A 27,707-nucleotide genomic window follows, 5' to 3' on the forward strand; every position below is an offset into this window, starting at 1 on the left:
AGTGTCAACAATGCACTTACAGCTAATCGTGATTCTCTCCTCACCAGATCTTGATGTCTAATTGTATTTGTGATCATTATATTTGTTTTATAATGAGAATTCCATCTTCTTCCTTTTATCTGTATCCTAGATGCAGTGGGAACCACTGTAAACACCCCTGCCCTCACCCTTTTCTCCTCCCCTGCTCCCATCCAGCTGAGATCAATCAGTATAACACTTAAATCTGGCAACCTTCCTGGTCAGCATAGATCAGCGATGCACTTGCTGCCATAATCATCTGCTGAGCCATCAGGAGGAATACTGTGCAAACCTTTTTAGCTCCAGCTGAGGAGAAAGTGAGGACTGCAGATGCTGGAGATCAAAGCTGAAACTGTGTTGCTGGAAAAGCGCAGCAGGTCAGGCAGCATCCAAGGAGCAGGAGAATCGACGTTTCGGGCATGAAGAAGGGCTCATGCCCGAAACGTCGATTCTCCTGCTCCTTGGATGCTGCCTGACCTGCTGCGCTTTTCCAGCAACACATTTTTAGCTCCAGCTGAGGACAGTCAATAAATCCAAAGTAATGATAACAAGGTTATTTCAGGGTACAGTTGGAATGATGCTCTTGTCTGTATTTGTTGCCTGTCTCCTAGGTGGCGATGGTTGTGGATTTTCAGGATGCTGTCTAAAGAGCTTCAGTGATTTCTGCAGTACATCTTTAGATGATGCACACTACTAGTTGTGTGTAATGGTGGTGATGGGAATCGAAATTTGTGGATGTGGTGCCAGTCAAGTGGGTTGCTTTGTCCTGGATGGTGTCAAGCTCCTTGAGTGTTGTTTGAGCTGCACCCATCCAGGCAAGTGGGGAATATTGCATGGCACTGCTGGTTTATGTCTTATAGCCAGTGGACATGCTTTGGGGGTCAAAAGGTTAGTTTCTTGCTGCAGGATTCCTAGTCTGTGACCTACTCTTGTTGCCATACCATTCATATAGCTACTCCAGATCAGTTTCTGGTCAGTGGTAGCCCCCAGGATGTTGATAGTAGGGGAATTGTTACGACATGGGGCGAACCCCTCTTAATTAAACTAAACACCAAAAAAAGCTTACCTCGCCTCGTAATTGTTAAAATATGAATGACAGAGAACTCCCAAATTCGCCTATTTAAAGAAAAACTATCAATTTATTCTTTAACTCTAAAAGTGAACATTAAACAACAACTATTCACAACCCAAAGCCCCCTTTCTCTTAAATGCTTATTAACAGCCTCTAACTCTATAACAATATGCTGTCCTCATAAAACACTTATTAAAATTACATTAACAATTTCTAAACCATACTCTGGCTGTCATCTTCAGTATCTTTCTTCTAGCTGAAGATCTCTCTGGATTGTCATCTTTCCTTTTACTGCGAATATGTTTCATATGAAACGGTACCCTTGATAGAGAGTGTTCCTAATTTCTTGGATCTGTCTTGATGGCAGTTGCTATATCTGCAATTTTCAAAATGCCTGCCTTTTTTATATCTCCAACATCGGATTGTCTCATTGGTTTGACGTTGGCAAAACAATAAATTCAAACTCGATTGGATTTTAGTATCCTGGGGCATGATTTAAACTGGTTAAATTTGAATTGTTGTCAAAACAGCAACCAACTCAGGTATCCGTTTCACAGGCAAATGTTAAATATTTTCAATTTTCCAGTGCACTTTGAGATTACTATCTAGTCATGTCACAAATGCTTGTAAACTCTCAGTTCTAAACAGCATTCACTCTCTCTTAAGGTACAGCATATGTATTTAACTTCATAACAGAATTACGTGTCGGTAATGATATGAAATGTCATGAGGTGATGGTTAGATTATCTTTTGTTGGAGGTGGTCATTCTTGTGATACAAATGTTACTTGCCGCCTGTTGGCCCAAGCCTGGGCATTATTTAGGTCTTGCTATATTTAGACATGGACTGCTTCAGTATCTGAAGAATAGCAAATGGTGCTGACCAGTATGCAGTCATCAGTAAACATCTCCACTTCTGACCTTATGCTGGAGGGAAGGTCATTAATGAAGCAGGTAAAGATGGTGGGACCTAAAACCGTATTCTAAGGAACCCCTGCAGTGATATCCTGGAGCTGCGATGACTGAGTCCAGCAACCACAGCTATCTTCCTTTATGCTAGGCTTGGCTACAATCAGAGGAGAAAGTGAGGTCTGTAGATGCTGGAGATCAGAGCTGGAAATGTGTTGCTGGAAAAGCGCAGCAGGTCAGGCAGCATCCAGGGAACAGGAGAATCGACGTTTCGGGCATAAGCCCTTCTTCAGGAAGAAGGGCTTATGCCCGAAACGTCGATTCTCCTGTTCCCTGGATGCTGCCTGACCTGCTGCGCTTTTCCAGCAACACATTTTTGGCTACAATCAGAGGCTACAACCGATTCCCATAAATTCCACTTTTGCTTGGTCTTCTTGATGACATGCCAAGTCGAATAAATTATTGAAATCATGGGCAGTCACTCTCAAGTAATGAAGTCAGGGCTGAGTGGCCCTGGTAGAAGCCAAACTGAATGTCGCTGAGTGGCTAAGAAAGTGCTGCTTAATAACACTGTTGATAATCTCTACCATTGCTTTACTAATCATTCAGTTTAGAGTGATGGGGTAATAATTGGCAGGTTGGATTTGTCCTGGTTTTTGTGTTAAGGGTATATGTAGGCAATTTTCACCCTACCGGGTTGATGCTAGTGTTGTAGATGCAATAGAACAGTTTGCTTAGGAATGTAGCAAGTTCTAGAACAGTCTTCAGTACTATTTGCTGCAATCCTGTCAGAACTCGCAGCATACAGTATCTTCAGCTGTTTCTTAATATCATGTAACCATACTGTATATGGTAACAGAAGTTAGTCGGTACTGTGAGGAGCGGCAGCTTAAGTAATCCTGAGACTTCAATGCTTGCTCATTGTGCAAGTTGGAGTGTTGGAAAAAAAATTAGAATGGAGGTTAGGAATGTGAACCAGCGGAAACAGGGAGTTCAAGACTGAGGAAAGAGCAGAAGGAGAAGTAACCAGCTGAAGAAGTCCCAGTGGTGGAGTTATTAACTTGGACTGCCATACTCTCTAGGTGCACAGGGGAGAAAAACAACTGAAAAGATGTTGATGGCACCAAACTAACAGCACAGGTAGAAAATACCACCTGATGTTGAGGATGTGCAGGTCAGAGAGGTCTGTGACAAATGATGTTATTGTGAATGTTGGAATGTTAAATGGAGAAAAAAATCCCTATTTTGTGACCAACATTACAGCTAAACAATGTTAACTGAGTCAAAATTGTTAACTGAGCCAAAACTGTACTTATGATACTGTAGAGTCAATCATATTTTAAACCTTCAAAGTTGGGATTCCCAGTTCTGTAAGTTCATGTAAGGAAGTGTTGATCTCCTTGCCACCAGTTCTTATTCTGAGTGGGGGGGAAGGAGACAGAAACAATGAATTTCAGTTAAGCCATTTGAACTTGCTGCTGTTGTAAATATGAAATATTTGTCTGCAGATGTTTTCTGAAGCTGGGTGAATGGCAGCTAAACCTTCAGGGAATCAATGAGAGCACCATTCCCAAAGTCCTTCAGTACTACAGCGCTGCAACAGAACATGACCGAAACTGGTATAAAGTAAGCTTACTCTTGAATGTTAAGTAATTTTTCTCTAATGTTATGGACTAAACAGGGCCCCCTCAAAATATTTTTAAGGTTGCCTAGCCCTTAAATGTTTCTTATTTTCAAGGTGGATGTGCAGTGCATTTTATATGCGATGCGACTGGTCAAATTACTCAATGCTAAGCAAAGCACAATTTATTTGAACGCTATAATTAAAAAAAAACAAAAGAAAGAGGAACTTAGAATAACTTAACCATTGGAAAACTTAACTGAATAATAGATACAGTACCTAGTACTAATGAACTGTTCCAATATAGTTACATCCCATAAGCACACCCCTTGGCAAAAAGGCAAATTCAGACACCGATTCTTACATGCATTTCTCCAATCCAGGATGGAGAAACATCAAGAAAATGTAGAGAGGGTAGCAGCCAAGAGTTATTCACTGAAGCTTTCAACTCTTTTGAGAACACAAACTGCTTCTGATTAAAACTCAACCTAAAAACTAAAAAAAAACCTAGAAAACCTGGTCTGAGAGAGCTGGCCACAAACAGGCTGCTTCCATTATTCCAACTTAAAAAAAAATCCAGGCCTCACAAGTTGTTTACTTAGATCGACTTCAAGTGGCCAATTCAGTACCTCGGCCTTACAACCACCTCTTCAAAACAAAACCCAGGAGAATTAACCTTTTAAAGTGACAGCATCTTCACACTTAGCTTTATTTTGCTGCGGTGGATGTAATCTTACAGGAGGCCATTCAGCACATTATATTGATAATCAGTTCTCTGTAACACCAATTCCACTTTCTCTCTGTAGCCCTGCAGTTTTCTCCTCATCAGATAAACATCTAATTCTCCTTTGAAAACATCAATTGAATTTGTATCTTCCATACTCTACAGTGCTTACTATCCTACAGTCACTGCATAAAAAACGTTTTTCCTCGTGTTATTTGTAATTGTGTACATACCTATGTAAAAGTCTGCCTTTCCTTTGCCTCTGACTAAAGTAAATTTAAGTATATCCACTTGAATGAAACTATAGAGAGCAGCCAGACTCTGTGGAACCTTATCAGGTAAGAGCATAACCAGGAGATGAAGAGAAAATTAATTTTTGCTGAACAAACAAATGAAATTTTAATCTCTTTAGGTGCTAAAATTTGTCTAAAACTTGAAATATTCCAAATCACTTGTGTTGTATACACTTAGAACATAGAACATAGAAAAGTACAGCACAGAACAGGCCCTTTGGCCCACAATGTTGTGCTGAGGTTTAATCCTAATATAAATTATAGTAACTTAACCTACTCATCCCTCAACTCTCTGCTATCCATGTGCATGTCTAGCAGTCGCTTAAATGTCCCCAGTGACTCTGCTTCCACCACCACAGCTGGCAACGCATTCCATGCATTCACAATTCTCTGCGTAAAGAACCTACCTCTGACGTCTCCTTCCACCTAATATCTTCAAACTATGGCTCCTCGTGTCAGTCAGTCCTGCCCTGGGGCAACGTCTTGGCTATTGACTCTATCTATTCGCTCATTATCTTGTATACCTCGATCAGGTTAAACTTGAGTTTCTAAGACTAAACTTTAGCCAAAATGTAGGCTAATTTGAGTTTGAAGTTTACATCAGTGGTTTGAGGGGTTGAAAACAAGTCCCTTCTATTATCTTACTGTTGTAAAGTTCACAGACTGTTCCCACTCACCCTGTCCCTGTAGGTAGCATAAAAGGAGCTAAAAGGTATCTTATATTTATGTTTTTTATTGAAAATTATGTGAACTCTTAATCTTATGTCACAATGCAGAATTGTTTCTCTCCATTAAACCTGATACAGTGTCTAAAGTTGACTTTGAAAGTTGTAATGTCTGATTTATTTTTTTGCTTTTTTTAGGGCAAAGATTCATATATATCGTTGAGAAACAGAGTCCAATCTGCCAATTTTTAGTGAATTATTTTACAACTTCATTTTCTGACCATGGAAATGGCTACCTGCTAGGCTTTTTTCTACTTGTACACTTATTCTTAGTCATCTGCCTAGACCTCTCTCTAATCTTGAATGTTCTTCACCAAATATCTTTGATTCCCTAGATGCTGCTCAATTATGTTTCTCCTCTGCACACTCATCAACGTAAGTTTTGAGCAGGACAGTGCATCTTTTGTTCCTTACCTGGTGAAATAAGCAGGAACATAGTGCACACCACTAAGGTGGTAGCTTTGATAGTACGTGTTGATGTACAAACATGAGAAGCTGAGTAGCTGCCTTCACTGGTATGATATTCTATGCTTACATGAATAAGTAGGTTTTCAAAGAGATGTGTTTGGTGACCAAGTGGTTAGTGGAAATGGTTTGGATTTTTTGGCCAAAGTCAGGGATCCACTTTTCCAAGAGATCAACCATCAATCTCGAGTATATCTGGTATATGAAGCCAGAAAGTGTGTTGGCTTTAAAAATTCAACAGGACTCGTTGATTTGGTTTTGTATGAATTAAAAACATTCATTTTTGGTGTTTTCCAAGGCATGGCATGCCTGGGCTGTCATGAACTTTGAGGCTGTCCTCCACTACAAACATCAGAATCAAGCTCGTGATGAGAAAAAGAAACTGAGACATGCCAGCGGTGCCAGTGCAAACAGCGAAGCTAGCAACAGCGAGAGTGAGGGAGACAGCAATGAAAACAGTCCTGTACCATCACCAGTGCAGAAGAAAGTAAATGAGGTAAAATATATTTTTAAATAAAAAAACTTCATAAGAATTTCAAATTTTTCTTGTTCACAATGCACATTTCTTCGGTAGCAGGGCATTAAACCCCCTCTATGACTATAGGTGTGATTTAAAAAATAATTCTTGATACTTACCAAATTTAGACAGCACCTTGGACTTCCATAGAAAGACGAGGGCTGCGGATAGAATGGGTGGCCTGCAAGTTTCCCTCAAAGCCACTCAGCATCCTGACTGGGAAGAATATTGCCATTACTTCAATGTCACTGGGGCAAAATCCTTGAACATCCTTCCTAAAAGCATTGAGAGTGTACCTACAGCAATTGGACTGTAGCGGTTCAAGAAGACAGCTCAGTGCCATCTTCTCAAGAGCAACTAGGGTTGGGTAATAAATGCTGGTCCAGTCAGCAATGCCCACAACACATGAATGAATTTTTAAATAATTCCAAGCAGGACCACCTTTAAATCAAAGCATTTGAAACCAGCTTAAACCATGAACCTCATTTTGGAGAGCTGCATTGGCAAATCCACATGCTTTCCTATATCAGATATTCTCCACAAAGAGCAGTTAATTGAATCAATTAACCTATTGGTGTTACTTTTGGTGGTAGTGGTTGTGGGAAGAATGATGGCAAAGACACTTGGAGAACACTCAGTGTTTCTAAACTGGACAGTTTGTACTTTGAAAAGGCAGACAGGACTTTGGTTTTTGTCACGCCTCCTGAGTGACTAAACCTCTGACAATTGGATAGTATTTATGCTAGAGTTATACAAGCAATACTCAGTGGTCAGCCAGTATCATTTTTGCGAGAAACTATTTGCATTTCAAAGTAAATTGATCATCAGAAGCTCTCATCAAGAATTCATCAACTTGCAACATTAAAATCTAGGGATACTGTCAGACGTATTGCAAGTTTCCAGTATAACTTGCTTTTATTTCAGATTTATATCATTTTCCATATTTTATATTTGTGCTACATTGAAGTGCAAGCTTGTATTGTGAGTAAAGTTCTGGTGAAGTTATTCCGTATTTTTGAACTAGCGTACTGATAAGAGAGACTCTGTCTGCCCATGGACATGTAGCAGCTACATGTCCGCTGAAATTAAAGATCTAATCATTTTTGGCTGTTTTCAGTAAATATGACTAAGTGTGAAGTTGGCCACTTCAACTGGTCATCATTACCTTTGAGGTAACTCTGCTACAGCTTTGAGATATTTCAGGGGACTAAAAGGAATGGTATTTTTCTTTAAAAATTTAGATACTGTGTGCAAATAATACCTTTTCCTGTCTTGATGAGATAATCATCCATTAAGTTGGTCTTTATTATAGCTATATTGTGTGTGTGCCACTTTAGGAGCTGTCTAAGACATTGCTGCTGTACACAGTGCCTGCTGTTCAGGGCTTCTTCCGCTCCATTGCTCTCTCAAGAGGAAACAATCTACAAGATACTCTCAGGTAGGATTAAGCAGAAAGTATTAAAGTGGTATTAGAAGAGAAGAAATTGCATTTTTGAGAATTTTCATTGGTAAAATACATGTATTGTCATGAGCTTTAGAAGTAACGCTTTTGATTTTTATCCAGTATTAGAAGTTTTCAGCTCTTGTGTCAGTATTTTTTCTTTATTTAACTTCCTGACCTAATTGCACACTTCATTTCCTTGTTTTAGATTAGATTCCTTAGTGTGGAAACAGGCCCTTCGGCCCAACCAGTCCACACCGACCCTCCGAAGAGTAACCCACCCAGACCCATTTCCCTCTGACTAATTGACCTAACACTATGGGGCAATTTAGCATGGGCCAATTCACCTGATCTGCACATCTTTTGGACTGTGGGAGGAAACCGGAGCACCCGGAGGAAACCCACGCAGACAGAGGGAGAATGTGCCAACTCCACACAGACAGTCACCTGAGGCTGGAATCGAACTGGTGCCCTGGTGCTGTGAGGCAGCAGTGCTAACCACTGAGCCACTGTGCTGCCCTAAATTTTAAATTGGGAATATTGTTGAAAATATAAGCCAATTAAAAGAAGGAATATTTTATTTACCTAACAGTCTCCTCCATATCAGATTGTCTCCATCTTTGGTTTGTAGTCTGTTCAAGGTAGTAAATCTAAAAATGACAGTGGGGACACTTTCTCGGCTTCAGCATTTCTGGAGTAGGAGTTAAAATAAATAAGACCAGTTTCTCTCGTTTTCCAGCTAGTAGTCCTCCTGGACAATGTGTGCATGTAGGCATTTGGTGAGAATACTATTTGGCTTTACCATGTCAGTCAGGTGGTAATCTTCCCAGTGATTCAATACTCTGCATTTTGTCAACAAAGCAGCATTTGAGCTGCTGCATTTACAAAATCGTATGTACTTCATAACCACCTTTAACTACCTTTTTTCAGCTTTAAATCCAAGGAGAAAGCAGAAACACATAATTTCAACATTTTTTTTCTATTCTTTCATGGAATGTGGATGTTACTGGCAGGACCAGAATTTGTTATATATCCCTAATTTCCCTTGAGAACAGATAAAAGTCAGCTATATTTTTGTTGATGTGAAGTCTCATGTTGGTCACATGAGGTATGGATGGTAGATTTCCTTCACTGAAGGGCATCAGTGATCCAGATGTGTTTTTACAACAATCAGTGATGGTTTCATGATCACCATTACAGGGACCAGCTTTCAATTCCAGATTTAATTAGTTGAATTCCACCACCTACTTTAATGGAGTTGTTCCTAGACATTAATCTGAGATTCAGGTCCAGTGGCATTACCACTCCATCCCATCTCCATCCCATCTGAAATATAGTAAGGAACACTTTGAAGTTTAAACAACTCTTGAGTTGCAATTTCCAAGCCTATTTTCGATTTTTCTTTTACTGCATTCACAATAGCCACAAGAATCTTTGTAATTTATTTACAGTATCAATACAAAGGGCAACCAAAGCATTATTTCCCCATTATAGGTGACTTGTCATCGCCTTTCATTTGTTCCCTGTATCATTTAATGGAGGAACCATTCCAAAATGTCATTTAACTTGATTCTCCTCACTCATGGGTCGAGAGGATCTGGCAGAAAATACGATTGGTCAGTACATTGAGTAGAGGAGTTGGGATGTCATGTTGCGGATGTACAGGGTATTGGTTAGGCCACTTCTGGAATACTGCATTAAATTTTGGTCTCCTCACAATAAGAAAGATGTTGTGAAACTTAAAAAGGGTGCCAAAAATATTTACAAGGATGTTGCCGGGTTTGGAGGGTTTGAGCTATCGGGGGAGGCGGTTTAGGTTAGGGCTATTTTCCGTGGAGCGTCGGAGGTTGAGAAGTGGGTTTATAAAATCTTGAGGGGCATGAACATGGTGAATAGCTTTGGTCTTTTTCCCAGGGTAGGAGAATTCAAAACTAGAGGGCATAGGTTTAAGGTGAAACGGGAAAAATGTTGAAGGGACCTGAGAGGCAATTTTGTCATGCAGAGGTTGGTGCATAAAGGGAATGAGCTGCCAGAGGAAGTGGTGGAGGCTGGTACAATTACAGCATTTAGAAGGCATCTGTTTGGGTTATCATTAGGAAGGGTTTAGAAGGATATGGGCCAAAAGCTGGCATATGGGACTAGATTAATTTGGGATATCTGGTCGGCATGGATGAGTTGGACTAAAGGGTCAGTTTTCGTGCTGTACTAAGAAGTCAGAAGCCACTTAGACGCATTCTTAAAACCTTTTTGGGTAGAAAGATGTTTCAGAAATCGCCAGGGAGATTAGAAAAACAAAGAAAAAACTTGATCTTGATCATCAAATTGTAAGATTACAGAAGGTGTTCTCACAACAGGTGCTTGTAAGTTCTATGCTTCAATTCAAGCAAAACCAGTTTCCATAAAGTATTGATTAAAAGTTGTGAAAAGAAGAGTATGATTTTGGAATTGGACCAGCAGGCTAAAAATATTAAAACAGTGCTTTCAGCATGCAGATACACTACTTGTAGGAAATGTAGGCAAAAGAAAATAATTGAAGGGAACACGATTAGGCCATAAATCCATCTAAACTTTTCAGTATGGGAGAGCTAGGTATCAATGCTGGCAGGTCTATACGTATGCAAGTTTTTGGCATGTCCCTTAGCCTTTAATGCTGTACAAATGAAGTTTACTCTGACAATTCAGTGCTTTTCGATTTGATCAAACAATGTAACAGGCAGGTTTGAGTAAGGAAGGGGTGACACCTAGTGACTTCTGTAAATACTTCAGTTGAGGACAATTAACTGATTTCCAATTGTTACCAACTTAGAAGCATTTACATGAACCTTCTCAACCCCTCCCCCCTTGCCTGAGAGATGGTCAAGTCTCCACCAGTCGTCTCTCTTTAATGAGGGAGTGACCCTATAGTCTGGTAGGACTATGGAAAATTTACCTTTACAGTAAAATGTTGCTATCATGAAATACATTTCTATATAGGTTTCCAAGGTAATTTTTTTTTAATTGCTCTGACTTGAAGTAAACTCCTTGAGCAAGAAAGCAAACAAACGCCCTTATTCATTCCTGCCAATGTAACTCTGTAGCTCAATAATTCAAAGCACATACAAGCAGTGAGGAAGACTCTTGGTCAGAAATTACTTTTACATTCATTATAATTCATGTTGTGAGTAAGTCCACATCATTCAATTCCACTGTATTTTTGTCCAAAATGAAGCCTTCTCCATACTCTTACTGCAGCAGTAACATCGAATCACAGTAGTTTATAGCTTCAATGGCGACAGCACAAAGTCCATCACACCTGAATTGTCCTCTGAACAGAACAAGCTAGTCCAATTCACGTCCTCTTCGTCGATTGACTTTAAAAATTAAACTTTTTTCCATTGGCTTCTAAGAATTGTGCTTTCACCACTGTATTACATAGTTATAACTTTATTAGTAAAATATTCTTGTTTTGTTCTTTGAGTGATATTCTTAAAAATACACTCTTGAGCCCCACACCCCACCCATGTATTGGCTTACTGACTAAAAGAGAGCATTTTCCTCTTTACTTTTCAGTAAAATCTTCATAATATTGAACACATATTTAGATTTCTTGTTGCCTGTAAGATTCAATGAAAAGAACCGAACATGAAGCAAAGTGTAGATACAACTGTTGCTTGATATAATCTAGGAAACCAATGGTGCCATGAATGACTTGATCCAGAATAACACAAGATCTGGTAGACATAGGTTGTATGTGGCTTAAAGACAGTTTGGGTTGCTCTGCTGTATGGAAATGTACCAGTTTTCAAATTCTATTTCTGTGTGCTTAGTCTGTGATTAGTTATTATAGCAATGTACTGTCCCCTTTCCATTAATGCCACTTATGGTTGTTCGGAATAGCATAGTCATCAATGCTGGGCAGATTTCCACTGTAGCCCAAAACTGATTCTGGACTGACAATATCAAAACTCATTTTACATAAGAATTTCCACAGCCAAATGATGAAGGATTTTATCCTGTTTAGTTATGCTGCATTTCAACCTAGAACTCGGGATCAGTAAGATTATAATAGACTACTTGGCTTCTTCCCCCACAAAAGATTGGTTCAGGTGATAAGTTTAAAAATTAAAGTTGTTTAACTGAGATTAATGTTATTTTCTTGTTTATTTATAGAGTTCTAACGCTGTGGTTTGATTATGGTCATTGGCCCGATGTGAACGAAGCTCTGGTTGAGGGGATCAAAACAATTCAGATTGATACCTGGCTACAGGTATGCAACTGTGTAGACATTGGCATTAGTACTTTCACCTCTTTATTCACCTGCAAGTACAAATGTTAAAGTGATTGTTCTATTAGAATGTGGTGCACAGTAACAAAATATTTTAAATGCACAGTGGATCCTTGAGCATCTGACTGGTACAGTGTTCCCACTGAAACGTGAACCTGTCTGTCTTCCTGTAGGGGCCTGCTAATCCAGCATTTGATTTTTCATTTTATCTGTAGAATAAGACTCAATTGTCATTCTTAACGCTAATAATTACCTTTAATTTTAACTTCCATACAGTATAATGTTATCATACAGCTGCACAACCCAAAGCTGATAAAAGAAAACTGTGTGCAGGATCATAGATATAAGAGAGGAATAAAACCTTTCAGCATATCAAATCTCTTCCACGATTTAATATAGGCTGATATGTTTCTCAACGTCATTCTCCTGCCTTCTCCTTGTAACCCTTGAACCCTTTACCAATCAGTCGCTGCCATAAGTACACTCATTAACTTGGCCTTCACAACCCTCTGTGGCAGTGAGTTCCACAGATTCAATACTCTCTGGCTGAAGAAATTCCTCCTCATCTAAGCTCTAAAGGGTCATCATGTTTCTTGGAGGCTGTGCCCTCAGGTCCTAATCGCTCCTCGTAGAAACATCTTCTTCATGTCCACTTTATCCAGGCCTCTCAGTTTTCTGTGAATTTAAATCACAGAAATCACAGAATTCCCCGGTCCCCAACGCCTCATCTTCACCATGGACATCCAGTCCCTGTACACCTCCATCCCCCATCACGAAGGACTCAAAGCAACCATTAGTCCAAGAACTCCCCACCTACGTTCGTGACACCACCCACGCCCTCCACCTCCTCCAGGATTTCCGCTTCCCCGGTCCCCAACGCCTCATCTTCACCATGGACATCCAGTCCCTGTACACCTCCATCCCCCATCACGAAGGACTCAAAGCAACTCCGCTTCTTCCTTTCCCGCCGTACCACCCAGTACCCTTCCACCGACACCCTCCTTCGACTGACCGAACTGGTCCTCACCCTGAACAACTTTTCTTTCCAATCCTCCCACTTTCTCCAAACAAAAGGAGTAGCCATGGGCCCCAGCTATGCCTGCCTCTTCGTAGGGTATGTGGAACAATCCATCTTCCGCAACTACACTGGCCCCACCCCCCATCTTTTCCTTCGCTACATTGATGACTGTATCGGCGCTACCTCGTGCTCCCACGAGGAGGTTGAACAGTTCATCCACTACACTAACACCTTCCACCCCGACCTCAAATTCACCTGGACAGTCTCGGACTCCTCCCTCCCCTTCCTAGACCTTTCTGTTTCTATCTCAGGCGACCGAATCAACACGGACATCTACTACAAACCAACCGACTCCCACAGCTACCTGGACTACACCTCCTCCCATCCTGCCCCCTGTAAAAACGCCATCCCATTCTCCCAATTCCTTCGTCTCCGCCGCATCTGCTCCCAGGAGGACCAGTTCAAAATACGTACAACACAGATGGCCTCCTTCTTCAAGGACCGCAATTTCCCCCCCCGACGTGGTCGACGGTGCCCTCCACCGCATCTCCTCCACTTCCCGCTCCTCCGCCCTTGAGCCCCGCCCCTCCAACCGCCACCAGGACAGAACCCCACTGGTCCTCACCTACCACCCCACCAATCTCCATGTACAGCGCATCATCCGCCGTCACTTCCGCCACCTCCAAACAGACCCCAGCACCAAGGATATATTTCCCTCCCCTCCCCTATCAGCTTTCCGTAGAGACCACTCCCTCCGCGACTCCCTTGTCAGATCCACACCCCCCACCGACCCAACCTCCACTCCCGGCACCTTCCCTTGCAACCGCAGGAGGTGCAACACTTGCGCCCACACCTCCCCCCCTCACTTCTCTCCAAGGCCCCAAAGGAAACTTCCATATCCGCCACAGATTCACCTGCACCTCCACCCACATCATCTACTGCATCCGCTGCAGCCGGTGTGGCCTCCTCTATATTGGGGAGACAGGCCGCCTACTGGCGGAGCGATTCAGAGAGCACCTCTGGGCCACCCGGACGAACCAACCCAACCACCCTGTAGCACAGCATTTCAACTCCCCCTCCCACTCCACCGAGGATATGCAGGTCATTGGACTCATCCACCGCCAAACCACAACAACGCGACGGTCGGAGGAGGAGCGTCTTATCTTCCGACTGGGAACCCTCCAACCACAGGGGATGAACTTGGACTTCACCAGTTTCTTCATCCCCCCTCCCCCCACCTTGTCTCAGCTGAATCTCTCCAGCCCGGCACCGCCTTCCTGACCTGCAGTCTCCTTCTTGACCTCTCCGCCTCCATCCTACTCCGACCTATCACCCTCACCTTGACCTCTTTCCGCCTATCACATTTCCAACGCCCCTCCTCCAAGTCCCTCCTCCCTACCTTTTATCTTCTCCTGCTGAACACTCTCTGCTCATTCCTGAAGAAGGGCCTGTGCCCGAAACGTCGAATCTCCTGTTCCCTGGATGCTGCCTGACCTCCTGTGCTGTTCCAGCAATAAAGTTTCAACTTTGATCTCCAGCATCTGCAGACCTCACTTTCTCCCCCCCATATCCTATTGGGCTCCATTGAGTAAAGACCTAGAGTCCTCCTTACATGACAATCTATTCAACCCCAGGATCATTTTTGTAACTCTCCTCTGGACCCCTTCCAATATCAGCACATCCTTCCTTCGGTACAGGGCCCAAAACTGCTCACAATATTCCAAATGTAGTCTCACTCAGCAGGATATTTCTGCTCTTGTATTCTAGCCTCATGAAATTAACCCTAATATTACATTTGCCTTCCAAACTGCCAACTGATTCTGAATGTTAACCTTAAGAGAATCTTCAACAAGAACTTGTTCTTCAAATTTCTGAAGCCTTTCCCATTTAGAAAATGGTCTATATCTCTATTCTTCCTACCAAAGTGCATAATCGCTCACTTTCCCATTCTATATTCCATCTGCCCTTTCTTTGCCATTCTCCTAGTCTGTCCTAGTCTTTCTGCAGCCTCTCTATTTTCTCAACACTACCTGCCCCTCCACCAATCTTTGTGTCATCTGCAAATTTAGCAACATTGCCCTCAGTTACTTTGTCCAAACTGTTAATGTGTAGCATGAATATTATGGTCCCAACTAGTCACCGGCTGCATTCCTGAAAAAGACCCCTTTATCCCTACGCTCTGCCTTCTGCCAGTCAGCCAATCCTCTATCCATGCCAGTACCTTACCCCAACAAAGCTATGGGCTCTTGATCTTGCTTAGTGGCCTCTTTTGCGGTACCTTGTCAAAGGCCTTCTGGAATTCCAAATAGATCATGTCCACCGGCTGTCATTTATCTAACTTGCTCGTTATCACTAAGAATTCTAAAAGGTTTGTCAGGCATGACCTCCCCTTGACAAAGCTATACTGACTCTCACTATTTTACAAGTACTTGCAATCTCATCTTCGATAATAGACTTTAAAGTCTTACCAAGGTCAAGCTAACCGGCATTTTGTTTCCTGTCTTCTGCCTCCCTCCCTTCTTAAACAGGGGTGTACATTAGCCATTTTCCAGATTTCTGGTACCCTGCCTGACTCCACTACTAATGCATCCACTATCTCCTCGAGAATCATGGGGTGTAGTTCGTCCGATCTGGGTGACTTACCCACCTTCGGTCCTTTTAGCTTCCCGAGCACCTTCTACTTCGTGATAGTCACTGGCCTCACCTTTGTCCCTGACTCTTTTGATGTTCTGGTATGTTGCTGGTGTCTTTCACTATGAAAACTAATGCAAAGCAGATGGCAGTTCCCCTGCCATTTCTTTGTTTCCTATTACTACTATTTCAGCCTCATTTCCTTGTGCACCCATGTCCACTTTTGTGTCTGTCTTACCTTTTATGTACCTTGAAATTGTCTTTTATATTACTAGCTAGCTTACTCTCTTATTTCATTTTCTCCAGCCTTATTACTTTTGTAGTTATCCACTGTTGGTCTTTAAAGGTTTCCAAATCCTCTGGGTTCCCACTAATCTTTACCTCATTGTCTGTTATTTCTTGTGTTTTTACAATTCCCTGACTTCCCTTGTCAGCCATTGTTTACTTACGCTACTCTTAGTATGCTGCTGCTTCTTTGGGTCAATTTCTGTTGTGCCTCCTGAATTAACCCCTGCCCTTGCTGCTCCACCATCTTCTCTGCTAGGCTCCTATTCCAATCAACCATAGCCAGCTCCTCCCTCATGTCTCTGTCGTTATCTTTACTCAGTTGTAATGCTGTTACATTTGATTCCAGCTTCCCCCTGTCATATGGAGTGAACTCTATCATAAGGTCACAGCCCCCTAGGGGTTCCTTCACCTAAAGCTCCCTAATCAAGTCTTCCACATTGCACGTCACCAGGATTGTCTGTTGCCTCATGGGTCTACCATGAGCTGCTTAAAAAACTATCTGAGTCATTCCACAAATTCCTTTTCTTGGTGATGAGCTACCAACTTGATTTTCGTAGTCCACCTGCATGTCGAAGTCCTCAGAGATTATTGTAACACTGGCTTTCTTACGTGTCTTTTCTATCTTCTGAATTACTTTCTTCCCCACATCCTGATTTACTGCTAGAAGTCTGAACACAACTTCCATCAGTCTTTTTTCCTTTGCAATTCCTCAAATATATCAACATAGATTCTGTAACTTCTGACCCTATATAACTTTTTGCTATCGATTTTATTTCATTTCTTACTACTACTCAGTCCTGCGTTGACTGCATACCTCATAATTGTCCCTTCATCTGCTGGGCCAGAAGTTAGTGTAGTAATTGTAACTAGGTCAGCCAGGTGGACATCATAGAATATGAGTTCCCTGAATGGAGCTGTTAATCCGTCCAATCAGAAAGCCCTAGCAGATGGAATAAAGGCAGGAGTGTCAGGCATCCTGGTCACTCTGAGAGCTGCCTCTGGCAGAGTTGAATCATTGTCAAGGACTTTCCACATGTAAATGAAGGGTGACTTGATGATGAGCCACTGCTGGGTGGAGTTATTTCAGTTAGGTTCCTGACCTTTTCCATACTATCTGTCCTATTAATTTCTGTGGAACTTTAATAACCTCTGCTGAGTCTTCCCTATTCCCTTTTTCCATAATTTTCCATGCAAATGATCTCACTACCCTAGTATTTAATTTAAAGCCATATCCACAGCCCTAGTCATGTGATTTACTAGGACTCTGGTCCCAGTATGATTTAGATGCAGGCCATCCCATCAGAACAGTTCCCATCTTCCCCATTGCTCATGCCAATGTCCCATTCATTTGGACACATTTTTTCCATGCCAATCTTTGAGCCACATGTTTATGTCTTTAATCTTGTTGACCTTTGCCAATTTGTTCACAGCTCAGGCAGTAATCTGGAGATTATTACGTTTTTAGTTCTGGTTTCTGATTTAGCCATTATGCTCATATTTCTTAACAGAATTTCTTTCCTCTTCCTACCTATTTCATTAGTACCTACGTGGACCATGACAACTGTATCTTTGCCCTCCTACCCCCAAGTTCCTCTACAGCTCAGATGAGAGCCTGAACCTAAACAAAAGCAACACAGCCTTTGGAACTCTCGATTCTGGCCACAGAGCACAGTGTCTATTCCCCCGACTATTCCATTCCCGATTACAACTACATTTCTCTTTTCTAACCCCCTTTTGAATGGCTCCCTGTATCATGGTGCTATGGTCAGTTTGCTCATCCTGTTTACAGCCCCCATTCTCATCCACATGTGGAACAAGAATCTCAAACATGTTAGGTAAGCTCAAAGGCTGAGGCTCCTTTGGTACTACCTCCAGGATCCCTATGCTAACCTCGCTTGTAGTCACAACCCCCTGTCCCGGACCATTGACTAAATTCAAAGTTAGTATAAGGTGTGATTGGCTCCTTAAAACACAAGAGATGGAAATGTGTTGCTGGAAAAGCGCAGCAGGTCAGGCAGCATCTAGGGAACAGGAGAATCGACGTTTCGGGCATAAGCCCTTCTTAAAACACAACCTCCAGGTAACTCCACCTCCCTGATGTGCCACAGTATTTGAAGCTCATCAGCTCTGATCTGTAGTACCTCAAACAGAACTGAAAAATGTATTGCTGGAAAAGCGCAGCAGGTCAGGCAGCATCCAAGGAGCAGGAGAATCGACGTTTTGGGCATAAGCCCTTCTTCAAGCTTATGCCTGAAACGTCGATTCTCCTGCTCCTTGGATGCTGCCTAACCTGCTGCACTTTTCCAGCAACACACTTTTCAGCTCTGATCTCCAGCATCTGCAGTCCTCACTTTCTCCTAGTTCCTCAAACAACCAATACTTGCTGCAGATGTGGTCACTATGAACCACAATGAGGTCTGCCAGGTTCCACATCATGCACTACAACATATCATCTAGCCCAGCATCTCTATTTTAATGACATGGTTCTTAACTTGATTTTTAAAAGTTTCATTATGGTCTTTCAGTTTGTAAACTATAAATATGTTGTACTTTGGATGTCAGTTTTGAACAATGCTCAGTAGTAGACGCATGGGATTTGACAGGGAGCTGTTTTCCATGCCTGTAGTACCTGTTCCTCCTAGCTGAAAGGCCAATTGAGAGCCGACCCACCAGAAAGCTGGTTACTCCACAACCACTTTAAGCTCATCGGGAGGTTAATTGGTTCAGAATGAGATTTCTAACACCATCTTAAAACAAAGTCCGCCTCTGAGAACTATCAGCATATTTAATTAGCCAGCAGCTCCATAGATCCAGCAGTGTCAAGTTCTTGTAGTGATTAGCCATTGCTGGGACTATAGGTAGACTCTGAGAAAGAAGAGGTTGTGAGAGTCGGACTGAACACAAATCCAAGATATTAGCAGGGCCAAGCTGGTATGTTCTAATGAGGAGTGGTGGCGACTGCTCTTGAAAGAGCAATGGGGGTAATGACCATAAGGAAGGGCAGATCTGGTGGAAATTTGGGCCTCCAAAGGAGATTTCTCCACCACCACCTTCTAACTAGCCAATACCAGTATGTCCAATAAAACCAGCTGGCTTACCCATATGGCCTGTCCCTGTTTTATTGGTGACAGTGAGGTGAAGCCCTGATATGGCTATTAATTTGGACTGTGCAGGCTTTAGGTTGCGTAAAACAACACTTCTTACTGTATCTTGGTAAATCAAACTCAAACACATTTTACAAGTCCTTTTGGTATTCATATATACTTGCAGAGGAGCACAAAATCAAGCCTGTTTATGGGAAAGCTCCAATTTATCATTTTTTTGAGGGGTGCATGGTTCTGTTATGATAAACAGGTATAATGTTATTATCATTATTGGAGCTTGGATTTTTGCTAAGAAATAGAGGCAAATTTTGGTTAGTTCTGTAAAGACATTTTTGAAAGGGTAATTTGGACTTTGACCCAAATGCATAATTTCTAAGAAGGTGAATGACTTCAGTCAACTGCTTGGGAGTTGTCTTTTCCCTAGAATGGGGGATGTCAAGACTAGGGGGCATATTTTTAAGATGAGAAGAGAGCGATTTAAAAAAGACATGCAGGGAAATATTTTACACAGAGGGTGATTTACATGTGGAATGAACTTCCTGAGGAAGTGGTGGATGTGGGTACAATAACAGTGTTTAAAAGACATTTGGATAAGTACATGAATAGGAAAGGGATATGAGCCAGGAGCATGCAGATGCGACTCGTTTAGTTTGGGATTATGAGCAGCATGGACCATAGGTTCTGTTTCCATGCTATATGACTCTGAATCTACAAAAGATTCAAAGCTACAGCTCAGTAAAAAACAAAGTACAGGAAAAGTCAAGAGATTTCTCTCCTAGCAGGAGAACCTGGTTTTTCAGTTCAGAGCAAGTCCCCTCGGTAGAAGTGGATTTTCATCTGTAGACCTTCCAGACTAGAAGAGTTTGGTTAGAGATCTTGAATTTGTTAGAATTGAAAAACATTTAGATCATCAGAAATGTGAGAGGTTTGTGACTGCAGACTTACAACAGAAATGTAAGACTGTCTCTGCAAACCAAGAAAACAAAACCAGTGAAAATCAATTCAGTAGAAATTTAAAAGCTGAGAAAGGACTGCAGTTTCTCTGGGATTGAATCTCTGTAACGGATAGGTTCAGACTTTGTTTAGATGTTTGTCAAGATCTATCTATCTCTCTCCTATTCATATCTACAGCTTTTTCTCCTTTCATATTATAAACCTTTATTCTGTTATCTGTAGTCTTGTGTGATCATGTTTGAGGGACTTACCCGCACGTTACCTGATGAAAAAAATTAAACGTAACTGGGAAAAAGGACATAATTTATCAAGCCAAGTTTCATTCTGGGAACTGACATGTCAAGTGGGATCAGAAAACTAATACAAAGAAATTTCCGTTTTCCAAATGTATTCACCAATAATGTAATGTAATCTAATCTAATCTAATAGCTTTCTCTAAGGTGGTTATAACTTTTCATTGTCAAATTCAATCCTTAACTTTTGAAATTAACTATTGAGCATGGCAGTGACATTACATTCTTTAAATTGATAAAGACACCATCTAGTGTAGTGGAATGTTCTACCAAAGATTCCATATTCATTCCTATGTCCGTGCTGAGGTAACTATATTTTCCCAACATGCTATAATTACAAGCAGACTCATCAGTTAAGGAAGGCTAATTTGACCAGTGTTTAGACCTGTTAAATACCTAGTGCCACCTGGTGGAAAGTGCATGTGATAATTTGAATGAGATATTTCCTGGGTCATGTAGACTGTTCACAATCACTAGCTCACAGGTAAAGTTAAGGCATTTGAGCAAGACTGCTAGGTACCTGTCGAGCTGCAGCCCTTTCAGAGGAGAGCATTACAATGGTAGGCTAGGGCTTTTTCCCCTAAAACATCGGAGGCTTAGAGGTGACCTTATGGAGGTTTATAAAATCTTGAGGGGCATAGATAGGGTGAATAGACAAGCTATTTTTCCCAGAGTAGGGGAGTCCAAAACTAGAGGGCATAGCTTTAAGGTGAGAGGGGAAAGATTTAAAAGGGATCTGGGGGGCAATGTTTTCATGCAGAGGGTGGTGTATATATGGAATGAGCTGACAGAGGAAATGGTGAAGGCAGGTACTATTACAACATATAAAAGGCATAGAATAGAAAGAGGTTAGAGGGAAAAGGGCCAAATGCTGGTAAATAGGACTAGATCAGTTCAGGATATTTAGTTGGCGGAAGATGAGTTAGACGGAAGGGTTTCTTTCCGTGGTGTAAAAGTCTGAGCAGCATATCTGGTGGCTACAGTTTAGAAAGCAAGCATGTTTAAGGCAACAGTATATCTTTGTATCCTAGATTCAAAGTATGCATCTTTTCTACAAAGTGATCTTTGGAGCAAATTGTTTTACTATTTTTGGGGAATTTTCTTCAGGTAATCCCTCAACTCATTGCAAGAATTGATACACCGCGTGCCTTAGTGGGTCGACTTATTCACCAGCTTCTGACAGACATTGGTAGATACCATCCACAGGTAAACAAAACAACAATTATTTTCTCTATCTTTGCAAACAATTGTTACAAATTTAGTCTGTCCATAAATTTATCCCAATATTAAACTTAATCAATCTAATAACAAATGAAATTTATTAAAGTAGTTGCTGTTGTATTTACTTGGTGTATCGTTGAAATACACATGCAAGCAATGTCTGCCTGCTGCAGTTCTCTTGGTTCTACAATGGAGACAACTCAAGTTGAAAAATGTCCCACTCACCCTGTCAAGAAACTTCAGTTTAGCAAAAATCTTCATAGATTAGGAATAGAGTGTTGTTGCAAGCAAGGTCAAGAATGATATTGGTGCAATAACAGTCTTGCTTGACCCCGGTTTGCACATGTATTCTATGGTGGCGAGGTTGGTGAAGATCACAACTTGGATCTTGTTAAGCAATGGATGGAGAACAGTGATGAATTTCTGCAGGCAGCCAAATTTGAGGAGGACGCTCCATAATTCCTCCCAGCTGACAGGTACACAGTGAGCTACTAGAAAGTTTGGGTCAATTTTCCCACCTTAGGCATTTCATTCAGTGAGGTCAGACATCAACAATGAAATTGAGCATCGTCTCCAGTATGCCACTTCAGTTTTTGGTCATCTGGGGAACAGATTATTGAATGTCAAAAATCTTAAGTGAGGTACCAAGCTCGTGGTCTACATGAGTAGTAGTGCCACCTGCCCTTCATGCATCGGAGCTATGGACAACCTACGAGAGACCTATCAAATCGCTAGACACATATCACCAGTAAACCCTCTGCAAAATATTGCAAATGCAATGGCAGGATTGACACTCCACTATCAATATCTTCTCTCAGCCCAATGTCTCCAGCCACGAGGCACTGGTTACTATAAATTGGCTGCATTTGATATATTACATCCTCTGCTGTCTGATACAAGACTTTTGAAAACAAACTCTCTACTGAGAGCTGTGTCATGGCAAGGAAAGTAGAGAAAACACTTCAAGGAGTCTCTCAAAGCCCTCATGAAAACAACGTAAAAGACCCACCGTTTCAGGCAAATCTCTTCCCTCAGACTGCCCTAACTGGAGAAGAAGCATTGATAAATGTGTGACCATCTGGAGCATCTCCATTACCACTTGGCCAAGGTGGAGGTCAAGCACAAGCAGAAGAATACGTTTGCAAAAACCTGAGCATTCTACCCACCTGTATCTTCAAACACCACTTGCCCAACCTGTAGATCCTGACCCTTCAATCAGCATAAAGACCCAAAACTCCAGACCAGAAGAAAGTCATCCTTAGTCTCAAGGGACTGCCTAAGAAGTAGGAAGTCATCAGATATGATGCATTCGCAACGGAATTGGGGGGAGGTTTTTGTTTTTGTTTGTTACTTCACCTATTCCGTGTGCTCAACATGAATCTTAATTAAATCTTGTTGTTGTCAAAGACTCTTACTATACAATCAATTGTAGCTTGGTGGGGCAATGGCGTCAAACAGAAATTCACATCTTTGCCCATACATGATCAAATAGGAAGTGAGAATTTCACATTTAATAGCTAACCTGCAGATTTTTCTTCTGTTTTTACTCTATTATGACCTATCATAAAAACGCATGATTATAATTTTGTTCAAGGATGAGTAATTTTGTATTTAAAATCATACTTTCCCTTTGCATTTTGATGTGGTTCATTTAATGATGTGTCCTTTTCTTAAACCATAGGCTCTGATTTACCCACTCACTGTTGCATCCAAGTCCACTACTCCTGCTCGTCACAGTGCTGCTAATAAGATCCTGAAGAATATGTGTGAGCATAGCAACACACTGGTCCAACAGGCCATGATGGTAAGCAGATGTCTCTGTCTTATTTAGCTAGTTTTACAGAAGAAATCCATTATTATTTTCTATTGATTACCTTTCTAAGGCTGTGTACCAAATTTGAGAACATAATTTGTTTAAATGTAACTTGATCATATCAAAGATAAAAGAAACAGTTTTTGCACCAAGTTTATCATTTTAGTGTTGCAATTCCCCTTGCAAATTAGATTTATGTTGTACTTACTTCAAGTCTTTGTCTTGGTCACTTTCTTTAATAGAAGAGCCAAGCACATGAATAGGCAACTCAGCCTCAGAAACCTGCTTTGCTATTCAATATGATCATGGCTGATCTCAACGCATCTTATGTTAATAATTAAAAATCTGTCTATTTCTTCCTTAAATGCACTTAATTTTCCAATATTGAGTAATGAGTTCCACATGTTCACGATCCAATCAAGGAAGTAATTTTTCTTCAACTCTTCTTTTAACATCAGATGTAATTTAACCTATGAATAGGAGATAAGCACATCAGAGAGAAATGGCTTTCAAAATTTAAGCTATGTCTGTAATGGAACTGGATAGTAGAAAAGACAGAATCCATTTCTTTCCATCACTGATTCTTTTGGGGGACTGGGTAAAGAGTTACAGATGAGGTCAGTGATGGTAGAGCATGGTCCAGTAACTGAGATTAATGGGTGGTGCAAAGGGAAAAATGTTCTAATAACAATGTGAGTGACTAAAAATAACATTGGGAATGAGGGGTGATAGGTAAGTAAAGGTGAATGATACTGCCCGATTGTGTTCAGTCCAGTTTTACGCTGAAACAATCTTTTGGTTGGCTTTCAATTGAGCGTAGCTGTAGTGGATTTAGGAGGGCTTAACATAGGAGCAACCATTTGTTTGGTTTCTAGGCAGGAGCTACAGTCTTTAGTGTGGACCATGTAGCAGATATCCAGCCTCAGCGCAAAAGCACACATCTCTTTCTGTTATGTATGGAGAAACTTTTAAAAATCACTTGTCGTTAGCTACCCTTCTTCACCTTTCTCTCTGAAATTGGTATTCTCTTTGAAAGTCCCCTGACAAGGAAAATGGAAATAGCTACCTTGTGAGGCAGTGAAAGGGTGAATCTTCAACCAGTGTCTGGAAAACTTAAGAATCTATGTATCAACATTGTCCCATCATTGGCAAAGCATTGGAAAGAGTCAAAAGAAAGATGAAAGAAAATGATTCATCTATTTCTATGATCCGGCCTGGTGCCAGATCTGTGCTCCTTTAACATTTTAACTTCCTTCAGCTGTAATATTTGTATCTTGACTCCTTCATATCTACTTTTATGTGTACAAGAATTTTCAAAGGGAGTAGAGTTTAAGCTGGAGTTATATGCAAGCAAATCCTGTCTGTTTCTTGCCATTGGTTCAAAACAGTTTGATTTCATACAATCCCTACAATATGGAAGCAGGTCATTCAGCCCATTGAGTCCATGCTGCCCCTCTGAACAACACCTCACCCAAACCCATCGCCTTACACTATCCGTGTTATCCCTGCATTTCACATGGCTAATTCACCTAGCCTGCACATCCTGGACATTATGGGCAATTTAACATGGCCAATCCATGTAACCTGCACATCTTTGGAGTGTGGGAGGAAACCAGAGCAACCACTGGAAATCCACACAGAGAATGTGCAAACCTCACATAGATAGTCTCCGAAGGGTGGAATAAAATCTGTTCCCTCACGCTGAGCGACTATGCCACTGTGCCACCCAATTTGAATTAATAGTTATTTTTTGTTAGTGAAGAGTTCAGTGTGCATATTCTTTTAACTTGAATTCGACAAGTGAAAATTGGCAATTTTTTGGTGACTCCAGTAGTAGGATGTGATTTCCAGTGCACTACCCCTGTATGGCATGATACTTTTAAACTGTGTCTCATCTGCGCAAGAGGAAACATCCTTTTGATTTCCACTCTATAAAGATCAACTAAATATATGTTTAATTCATGTATTCGGATAAAGAAAGAAATGTGTAAAAGCTGTCATAGCTTAATACTTATATCGTATTTCCAAAGGATCTTTGAGATGTTTGAATGTTGATTATCCGTGTAATGGTCAGAACTTCTAAACATGGTATGCTTTCCTTTAAGGTGAGTGAGGAACTTATTCGTGTTGCTATTCTGTGGCATGAAATGTGGCATGAAGGCTTGGAGGAGGCATCAAGACTTTATTTTGGAGAACGAAATGTGAAAGGAATGTTTGCTGTTCTTGAGCCTCTGCACGCCATGATGGAGCGGGGTCCACAAACTCTGAAAGAAACATCTTTTAACCAGGTACACGTGAAAATCTCATTGAAATGGATTAATTGTAATTTCACAAACTCATGTGGATCTGTTAATAAATAAACCCCTCCTGTCAAGGATCTTGCAAGATAGGTGAGTTGGCCTTATTCCTGAAGAAGGGCTAATGCCCGAAACGTCGATTCTCCTGTTCCCTAGATGCTGCCTGACCTGCGCTTTTCCAGCAACACATTTCCATCTCTGATCTCCAGCATCTGCAGACCTCACTTTCTCCTTTGACCTGTCTCATTCAATAAAGTCACAAATTTATTACCCAACCTCAAAATAGCACACAACTACCGTGAAGCCTTCCAAAAAGGGACCAGTCAAATCTCTCTCGGAAGAAAGAAATAAAATCAAAAGTTCAGGGCATCACTTCTACTATTCTTAAAACAGTTACAAGAATTATTGCATATTATGTTTAGTATACAGGTACTTAATTCCAACAGTTAGGTTGTATTTCCCTTTTAATAAATATTTACTTAAATTTAGACCAGTCATTCCGTTACAACTGAGTTCACTTGTCAAGAAAACTTACTGCTAAATTAATTTATCACCTCATTTGATTATTCCCATAAAAGAAGGAAAATAATTCTAAATTATAGTATTTGTACTAGTGACTCTTGTCTCAGACACATCTTAATAAGTGCTGTTGTTGTAGCATAGCACATTGGAAAAGTAACGCCTGCCTTCCATTTTTACATTATTCAACTATCATTGTAAAATACTGGAAAATACCAAGTGGCTGCTAAAGCTGCTTCTGAGCTCCAGCCCTCTCATCAGCACAGGTCAACCAAAAAGCTCTGAAAATTTCTCCTGAGCTCCAATTGCACAGAGCTACCAAAACAGCTCCTGGGTCTTCAATGAGCACCCAAAAGCATCTTATCTATAGGGAGCACCTTCTATGATTGCTCCTCTTCCCTTACTGACAAACTCTTGAACTGCTATTCACTGACCCTTAAACTGACTTGGGTGACCTATCAAAACACTCTGAGAGCCCCATCCTTATTACCAAGAATCAAACATAATAAGCAGTTAAACATTCCACACCCAAAATGTTAACAACATCCAACTAACTGCTTCTCTATGCCTGCCAACTTCAGATCACGGGCAAAAAAAGACTGATTACTTCATACTCAGAACATAATGACGACTTTATAATATGCGGCTAAGATATTAGTGAAAATATTTATTTTTGGGGAAATTCTTGTTTAATTGGGATTCAGCTAACTCTACTGTCAAATCTATCCTTTCACAGGCATATGGCAGGGACTTAATGGAGGCTCAAGAATGGTGCCGCAAGTATATGAGATCAGCCAATGTGAAGGATCTAACCCAAGCTTGGGACCTTTACTATCATGTATTCCGACGCATTTCAAAGCAGCTTCCACAGGTGAGTGCAGTTGTTTCACAACAGTATCTTCTTGCTGTTGTAAAAAACTTTAATGAAATAACTCCACAGAGACCAGTATTCTGTCACCAAGTCACCCTTTACTTACACATGGAGAGTATTTGACACTGATCCAACTTCCTCAGTGCCAGCTCTCAGAGTGAACAGAACCTCTGATGCTCTTCTTATCTGTCAGCCAGGGCTCTTTAATTGGACAAAATCAACAGCCCCAATGAGGGAACTCTTTTTTTTGTGAGGTCCACGTAGATGACCTAATTACAATCACAACAGTTAACAGAGAGGTTATCAGTTAAAGTGGAAATAAAGTTAATAACGACAAACCTTTTGATTTATAAAGGTCTGAAATGTGTTCTAAACAGAATATTTGCATTTCAGGGTTTGTCATCAGTTGACAAGAATATCTATTGGAAACTGAAATGCATACATAGCATGTGTGGCCTAATTGAAATCTCCTGTAATACAAATTCAAGGCTGTAAACAGTCTTGGCCAAATTTCAAAAGATGGGAAGTTTATTATGCAGTTTACTACTCTACAATTGTGCATGAATGAACTTCAGAATGTAACTACTTTCAAGTTTATACTAAAGAAGCAAAAGCATTGTCAAAACCAGATATAATTCTAATTAAGTAAC

The 27,707-nt window shown here is 41.0% G+C and overlaps 1 protein-coding gene across 3 annotated transcripts in view; it reads left to right on the top strand.

Moving 5' to 3' along the window:
- Nucleotides 1-27,707, top strand: part of mtor (mechanistic target of rapamycin kinase) — a 387,814-nt gene that overhangs the window by 318,816 nt on the left and 41,291 nt on the right. For all 3 annotated transcript variants that reach the window (XM_043675588.2, XM_087980582.1, XM_087980583.1), the window contains 8 exons: nucleotides 3,507-3,624; nucleotides 6,125-6,322; nucleotides 7,681-7,781; nucleotides 11,934-12,030; nucleotides 21,444-21,542; nucleotides 23,239-23,361; nucleotides 25,476-25,658; nucleotides 26,923-27,057. In XM_043675588.2, coding sequence (XP_043531523.1) covers nucleotides 3,507-3,624; nucleotides 6,125-6,322; nucleotides 7,681-7,781; nucleotides 11,934-12,030; nucleotides 21,444-21,542; nucleotides 23,239-23,361; nucleotides 25,476-25,658; nucleotides 26,923-27,057 — 1,054 coding nt within the window. The remainder of the gene's footprint in view (nucleotides 1-3,506; nucleotides 3,625-6,124; nucleotides 6,323-7,680; nucleotides 7,782-11,933; nucleotides 12,031-21,443; nucleotides 21,543-23,238; nucleotides 23,362-25,475; nucleotides 25,659-26,922; nucleotides 27,058-27,707) is intronic.

The sequence above is a fragment of the Chiloscyllium plagiosum genome, unplaced genomic scaffold, assembly GCF_037043375.1.
Source record: "Chiloscyllium plagiosum isolate Xiang-an unplaced genomic scaffold, Cpla_swu_hap1 HiC_scaffold_37, whole genome shotgun sequence".
Taxonomy (NCBI): Eukaryota; Metazoa; Chordata; class Chondrichthyes; order Orectolobiformes; family Hemiscylliidae; genus Chiloscyllium; species Chiloscyllium plagiosum.